At 39.3% G+C, this 8,172-nt stretch overlaps 1 protein-coding gene across 2 annotated transcripts in view; it reads left to right on the forward strand.

Annotated features, from left to right (window-relative positions):
* The window catches only part of INIP (INTS3 and NABP interacting protein), a 70,014-nt gene extending 63,666 nt beyond the window's left edge, over nucleotides 1-6,348 (forward strand). For both annotated transcript variants that reach the window (XM_078677609.1, XM_078677610.1), the window contains exons 3-4: nucleotides 388-478; nucleotides 6,075-6,348. In XM_078677609.1, coding sequence (XP_078533735.1) covers nucleotides 388-478; nucleotides 6,075-6,170 — 187 coding nt within the window. In that variant the 3' untranslated portion in view covers nucleotides 6,171-6,348. The remainder of the gene's footprint in view (nucleotides 1-387; nucleotides 479-6,074) is intronic.
* Nucleotides 6,349-8,172: the final 1,824 nt, after the last annotated feature.

The raw sequence follows: 8,172 nt of genomic DNA on the forward strand, positions 1-8,172 counted from the left end.
ACCAAACATCCATGCATTGTGGATGCAGTTCCTGCCACGCGGTGCATCGATGTTTAAAAAGTGTATTTTTCCTATTGCAGCTTGTTCTGCGGCCCGCAGCACAAGTCCGCAATAGGAAACATACGTTTTCCATTGGCATAAAGGCGCTCACATCGTAATTTTGGAAGCTGGACCTCTGACTCCTCGTCGGGCGATCCCGTTTCCTACACTATGCCAGTTGGATGATCGTCCGACCGGCATCGTAATAAGGCCCCAAGTGTCGAAGTCCTATGTGCATCTCACTGTCTCACTGCTTACGTTGGCACTCACAAGATAACACCCTTCTGTAGGTGGTAATCCATTCCAACCATTTCTAAATGGCTAGGTCTGAACTGTTTTCTGTTTCAGCATTGCCCTCTCTCGGTCCAGTCTGAATAAAGATTTCCGGGACCATGCAGAACAGCAGCATATAGCAGCACAGCAGAAAGCTGCTCTGCAGGTAAGTCATTGTGTCTAAAAAATAATTAAAAACCAGTACTAAATTTGTGAAACAAATATTGTGCCTACCACGTTTAGATTTGTTTTTTGCATTCTGATAATACTTCGAATACTGCAATTGCTGCCATTGTTCATTTTAAATTTGTATTTTTCTAGTTCTTCAATCATACCCATAAATAGTTGGATCATGATCAAAATGGAATTGCTGTGCATAAAACCTAGTGGGCTCTGGTGCTCCAGGTAGTCACCACCTGGCCATTTTGTATTATATTAAGAACATCTTCTAATTGAGGATGATTAATCCTGATTTGAGACTCGAAGCTGCTACACTCTAATTTTCTAATTTTGATTCGGTGAATAACAGCAGTAAGAATATTGCAGTTGAGCATATTAGATTAAAAAACAGCGTACCTCATGATAGTCTTGTTAAAGACCGCAGTCCTAGTCCAGTCCATTGATTTTTTTTTTTTTGATTTTTTTTTTTTAGCATTCAGCTCATTTTAGTACTGTAGAACAACCCCAAACTTCTATCTATTGCCTGTACTTTGGAAGTTTTCATGGTCTAAGGTCCAGACTGAATTTAGCAAAATATCAAGAATGGCCTTTGGCTCTCTGTTTCCCTGGTAACCTCACCACAAATCAACAGGAAAATGGTGTGAAAAATGACCAAATGTGCAAGGGATCTGTAATATGGCAGTTTCCATTATTTATGCATACCTGGTAAAAAAAAGTATTAAAGCAGCTGCGTTGCTGATTTATTGATTGCAAGTTCTAGCTTGAGTCTTAGTTTTAAGTACCGTAGAGCATACCACTTAATTGTCCCCCATGTCATATGTTATCCGTACAAGATTTTTCAACGTAAGGGCTTTGTGTTCTCCTTCTTCAGACTTAAGGTGCTCCACCATCTTCAAGTCTTCAGAGGACATGGTTACATGGCTCTTCCTATACAAATGTGGTTTCAAATTGGAAAGAACAGCCACCAGAGTTCTAAATTAAGTCTTGTTGAGGGCAAGTTCTTCAAGTTCACCATTGTCTGTCTAATATGGAACTTTAACTGGAAATTGTGTTTGCTGAAAGGTGGTATATTTCCTCAAGTTAGGATGAGCCCTTAGTCCTGCCTGTAAAATTCATCTAGAAGTTGTGAGTAGCCTGATGTATGGGAATCCTATATCTTATGACCTATGTTCACACCAAAGATCTGTAAAATAAAGGTTTTGTGCCCTCCGTTATCCTATATCAGAGCTTATGTCAATCTAAAACAGGCAGCCACTCTCTCGATTAATATATAACGACCCGCATTCAACATGGTCTTTAATGAAGTGGATTATCTGGAAGTAGATTGCACCTTTTTAATGTGAAAAACCAAGATGGCACTCACTTTCAGCATCTCTGCTGGTTGGCACCAGAATTATGGGACCAGGCGATCAAGTGTAACACGTTTCTACTGGTCCTCCCCACTGCAGGAGTCAAACACCAGGGCGGGCAGTCTGATAATGTTTTTGCATCCTACCTCATTAGTTGGAGAGTCACTTGAGATTCTTTTTCTTGTGGTCGGGGCATATTATATTTAATACATATGTACTGTTTAACCGCATGCGTGCGGGCGGAATTCCGCCCGTATGCTGAGTTTTTTAAAATCGCATGTTACGTGACGAGCTGGGCTCGTCATGAGCGTGCGAGGAGGCTACCTCATGACGAGCCCAGCTCGTCATCAGCGTCGAAGGGGTTAACATGCCAGTGAAAATAAATGTGGCCCAATGAAACACGTTGTTTGAAAACAGTGTAATAATAAAACTAGCTAAACACATTTATACTTACAGGGGAAAGGTCATTTTCCATAATATTATCTTAGTGCAGAAGAACTTCAGGAATCCATATTACAGTCATGTTATAGTGGAAAACTTATCCCAGGCTCACAAGACCTATGAAATGAAGTCTTATCTTTCTGCTTGAACTAAACCCATTGCACGCTGGTTAAGTTTAAATAACTTTTGTGAAAAAAAGTGGTGGTATATATGATACATACAGCTACACCAAGAGGTTTATATAGTCTATTTGTTGCCATTATACAGAGAGGGTGGGGCCTGATGGCCCACTCAAATTGCTGCCTTTCATGAGTCATGACACCGGTATTCAGGAGTGCCTTTAAATCGCATACTATTTCACATTACTTATTCTCTTTTCATTTCCATTCTCTCTTGCTCTTTTTCCATTTTCATCCGATCTTTATCTTTCTGGTTGTTTTTTTTCTTGCATCTTTACCTTTTTCTCTTTAACTCGCCCCACACTCTGTCTCTTTTTAATCGCAAGAAGTTCTCAGAGGCCTGCAGAGTGCCTCTTAAATTCTTGCCTAAGGGTTTTTTAGGTATGTCCTAAAGATCGCTGTAGCCGTCTCACCAGCTTCTTAGAATCAAAGACATTCCTAAATATAAATATGTGCATGGAAGGGCTTAGGGTCTATGGGAGATTGACATCCAGCTTTTCTACTGGATAAGTGAAGGGATTCCGTTTCTTCTAAAAATGATTATGGGTATGCCCTAAAGATATAACCTTTTATTCAAAGGATTACCCATGTCATGATTAACAAATAACATAACAAGCTCCCAACTAGTGGTTTAGCCCATTTGGGTGATATTTACCTACCTGATTGAGGGGAAGGCACATAGGATGAAGCTGAGCAATCTTTCCTTAATATAAACCGATATCTCTGAAGTGGTCGGTGGGTCTATAATAAGGGATACCCGTATTGAACAGAGCAAACTTAATGTCAGTTTATATGATGGCGCTGTCTTGTCTGAGCTGTGATACTGCCCTTGCGGCCATGTCAGTGGAGTACGGGACTTGATTCAGACTCTCAGGGCCTGTGTCTCATTTGTTCCCCTAGCGCCAGCAGACTTGGCGCGGGTATCCTTCTTATCACTATTGCTTGCCTCCCACGCTTGGCTGCTCGTAAGCAGCAGTCAGTAAGGATCTCTAGTCCCAAACCACCCACAAATATTTTACCACTGCTTTGTGACCAGCCTGTGCCATTATGAGGATACCACTTTGTATAAGGCCCAAGTAGGTAGGGTCCTTGAGAAGCCCAGGTAGGGCTATCGTTTTAATAAACCAGTTCTAAAAAAATAGTTACCAGCATGCATGTCCCTCTGATTGTAGTTCTGTGGTACTGCTTAGCTGTACACTTAAATCAGACTCCTCTAAACCCCTCTTTGTGACTGCCCTCAGCTGTACCCTGACCCTTGCATTGATTATTTGGGGATCTGCGGAAAATACGGTGCTCAGACTTTCTGTAGTTTGTTTGTAAAAATGTTTTTTTAAGTTTCAGACAAACTCCTAATTGGTGGCGCCCATTTGTATAAGTCGAAAGTGAGTACTAGTAAAAGTGTAATATCTGATTTGTATTATTGGTAGTTGATTATTCTCTTTGGCAATGAATTGCCCCTTTAACAAGAATCATCTACTGTTTCACTGATTTGAGAAACCTATGTAAGTATTAATGTTGCATCCTTGGAACTATCCATTTGGGGCATGAATAAAATGGCTATTGCAATTCATACTCTTATGTTATTGTACTATCTCTGCCTTTAGGTTTTCTCTCACACACTAAATTACACTCTTTTGTTCTCCAAGAGGCTAAACACTAACCGCTTGTACAAAAAAAATGGTCATCCGCGTCCATACAGTCCTGAAAAAAGTAGATTTGTTTTCTTTACATTTAGTTGATATTTATTTTAAATTAGGAAAGGAAACAGGTAAACCATGTGCCTGAGCAGGATCCTCTTGTTCCAGTAGTCTTTGTGAGAGTTCCTCTTCCTGAAATGTATTTACTTATTTATTTAAGGAGTTTCATATAGCGCAAACGTGACCCTTCTGGGTATCCGACCACTGTACAAGTAGCAAATCAAATTAAACACAGGGGGGAAAAACAGGCAATAAACAGATAAAAATACAGTTAGCAGTATGTTGTGCAAAAAGGTTGTAACAGCAAAAGCAAAAAAAACAGGTAAGAAACAAAATATATGCAATGAAAACAAACCACTTTGAATACTCGGGATACAGAAATGTATATAGGAAAAATAGTCTTACTTAGTGAAATCAGGACAAATGCTGAAGGCCTCTATTTAGCAACAGCCTTTTTAATTCCTTTTTCAAGGGCGTAGTCTAAGGATTAGATCTAGTTTCAGGAGGAATTGTGTTCCACTTTCAAGGGGCAAGACCAGAGAGGGAGCAATTGTACGTTTTTTTTCTTTTTGTTGAACTTCTGTGATTTCAACAATAGAGAGTTAGGGCTGCTGAAGGAGAAACTCTTTTTCGATAGTTCTAGTGTTTTTTGCTGGGTAGACGCGAGTGTTAAGCTAAAGAGCCTTATGGGTCATGCAGGCTATCTTAAACTGAAATCTAGCTTCAAAGGGAGCCATTTGAGATGTTTCAGATCAGGTGTAATGTAGTTGCGTTTACTGGATCTCATGATGAGCCTAGCAGTTGAGTTCAGAGTGGCCCTTAAAGGAGCCAGCCTGGCTTTTGGTAATCCTGCAAGAGTGGCACTCCCATAGTCTAGGCGGGCGATGACTAGGGATTGGACTGCTAACTGAAAGTCCTCTTTTAAGGACAGGTTTAGGCATAAAATAGTAAAAAGCATTTGGTCGTAAAGGTAACTTACAGACAAACCTACATGGTGATTTAGTAGACCCCAGGAAGGAAAAAACAAAGATAAGAAAAAAAACTATTAGAAGAGGTAAGAGAGAAGGGGTATATCGGAAAGAGGGGATGGAAACGTTGTCTGACCTACAGTACAACGCACAACTCAAGAAAATATGGTTCTTGTGACAGTGATGACCTTGTGGAGTGAGACAAACTTAGAAAAGAAGTTTCTATAATAAATCTATCCAATGGGCTCCAAATACTTCTATATAATCTATTGAAATTTGGAGAAGGGCCTTGTGAATAGTGTGTACTATGAATAGAAGTTACCCATGCCCACAATGTGTGAACTGTGATATGAATAATCAGATTTCCAGGCCATTACGATCTGTTTAAGTTGAGTGGTTACCTGAAGGTAACAAAGGGTGTATTCTGTTTGGTTGCGAGTCGTGGGGGTTATGTGGAAACTAACGGCCCAGGTACGGCAGTGGGAAACTCTAAAGTGATCTGCTGTTTAAAGACATTAGATAAGCACTCAGCGACTTTAAAAAAGGAGGCTTTATTAAATTGCAGCTGAAGAAAATGTGTTCAGATTCCTCGGGCTTCTCCTAGCAATTTCTGCATATGTCCGAATCAACTAGCTTAACCTTGGACCTTACTTATTTATTTATTTAGAACTTAGATTAGACTTTATAATGCAGAAAATACAGTTGGATTAATTTCACACTTAATTATTTTGCTTTTATGTACACATTGAATGCTAATCTTTTTATGTACTTGAGCTGCTCTTAATAGTCTATTTGTTTTCTTGGCATTTACATAAATTATGCTAAAAACATGTTTTTTATTGGCTTGCAGTTAACACTTAAAGTACAATTTATATTTTTTAATTGTATAATAATTACTTTATTGGTGCTTTGGGCATATTTAACCTGATGTGTTTCTATTTTTTTCAGCATGCCCATGCACATTCATCAGGCTATTTCATTACACAAGACTCCTCCTTTGGAAATCTAATTTTGCCAGTATTACCGCGGCTTGACCCAGATTAAATGGATGTACTTCTCCTGTCCTAATTTTTTTTGACTTGTCAAAGCTGCTGTCATAACTATAATATGATAACCCTGTAGTGATCAACAAAATGTAACTTTACATGTTTTTTTAACTGTTAAATATTTTTTGTATACATCTCTTTTACAAAAAAAACAAAGAAAATTTGCTAAAATCTAAGTGTCTCTCTTCATTCTTAGCATCTAGTTCAAACATGCAGTTGAGTGGATACAGATAAATGCAAATAAACCATAAGGTGGATAGTGCAAGCAGAGTAAATGTTAGAAAATTGTACCTTCATTGGTGGTTTCTAAAAAGGTGTGTCGCACACTTTCTCAGTAATAGTGAGCAAAGAATGACTGCTGTGACATTAACCTTGTTTTGGGATGTATGAATAAATATTATAGATTTCTTTGTATGCATATTTTGTCCTGCCTCACTAGAGCCCCAGCGGTGCAGTGTTCCTGAATGATTCTCAGCCAATGGGTAATGAAGATGTTGCTTTACCATTTACGATAGAGCCTTTCTGGCCAAAGTCTGTTCTACCTCCCCAGTAGGAGGTCACAGTAGTACAATCAGTACCCCGCACAGAACATCGATGAGAGAATTACCAAAACATTTGTAATTCCAGAAGTCTTATGTGCTAGTTTGGCATACTGACTGTACAAATAGAATATTCATAGCTTAACCACTGAAACTAATGTTAATAAAGTAAAGAGGGCAATGAAAAGATTAAAGCGACAGCAGAGTAAAGACCTATGGGATAAAAACAGTGGACACCTCATGGGAGCAGCACCAGACCGGTCATAGTCCGTGTTCTTTTCCTCTTGACCGGTGGTCAGGTTATCTGGTGTTGACCCTCCATTGTTTTTACCATACCGTTCTTTACCTTGCTGTGCTTTAATCTAAATGGGCCTCCTTTGTTTCAGAGCATTTATCTCGGTGATAAGGCTGCGAATATGATATTTTTCCAACCAGCATGCTTAACTTGCATGTAGGATATTTGAGATTTGTAATCTCCCATTGATGTTGAGTACTCGGTAGTGATTTGTACATTTATGAATTATGAAAGTGAAAAACAGACAGAGGTAGAATTCTCCCATTCTCCATTGATTTTGGGGGGCACATTAGACTAGTAACCTGTCATGCAGTTATCACTTCAGTGGAATGCAAAGCAGAATCACTGTCATTTTCTGTGTACTCCTTCCTGGCTAATTTATGGTCAGTTGCCTGAAAATGCACTGTCCGTAAAGTGTAAAAAATTCAGGTACATTTTAATACTTTTATCCCTTTAAAAAACACATTTATAGCACTTAAATATATATCTTTATTTATATGTATCTGTTTGTGCTATAGTTCTTTTTCTTCCACTCCCCTCCTGTAAAGATGACACCAGGTATTCTTTTAAGTGTCTCTTTATTTCAAGTAGCACAACACACCGGGTGGAGGGCCCGATCACCAGCTCAATCAATGACAGCTGCAACTGCCACGTAAACAGTTCCTTCAACTGTCATATGGCGAGGAAACATGCCATTGACGTAATGTATGCAAATGAGGGCAGGCAAGGGGGACGGGAGCAGAGAGGGGACATCGGGGGTGGAAGGGACGGAAACAAGAAAGGGACAAGAGGGGGAAGGAGGTTAAAGCCGTAACACCTCCCTACCTAGAATACGTTTCTTAACTTCACATGAAAGAGAAAAGGGATAAAAAAAGAACCTTTTTTAGGTTTAGGAAAGTAACATTCAGTCCACATTATTTCTTAGTACGGCTGATTACACTTGTGTAACAGCATTTGAAATGAGTAATTTATGCTTTTCATTGTTGCTACCTAGAGTCCCAGGTCTGCGTTATTCTCTATTTAGTACACTTTCTAAGTGGTATTGTTTTCATATTCATTCTGTATTATGGTACTTTATAAAGCTTTTCCATGTCACTTTGTGCTCACAATGGACCGCGGTAGGAAGAAACCTGGAATAGCAGTCGAAAGAGTTCCGTCTGGTGAAC

The sequence above is a fragment of the Lissotriton helveticus genome, chromosome 2_1, assembly GCF_964261635.1.
Source record: "Lissotriton helveticus chromosome 2_1, aLisHel1.1, whole genome shotgun sequence".
In the NCBI taxonomy this organism is placed as follows: domain Eukaryota; kingdom Metazoa; phylum Chordata; class Amphibia; order Caudata; family Salamandridae; genus Lissotriton; species Lissotriton helveticus.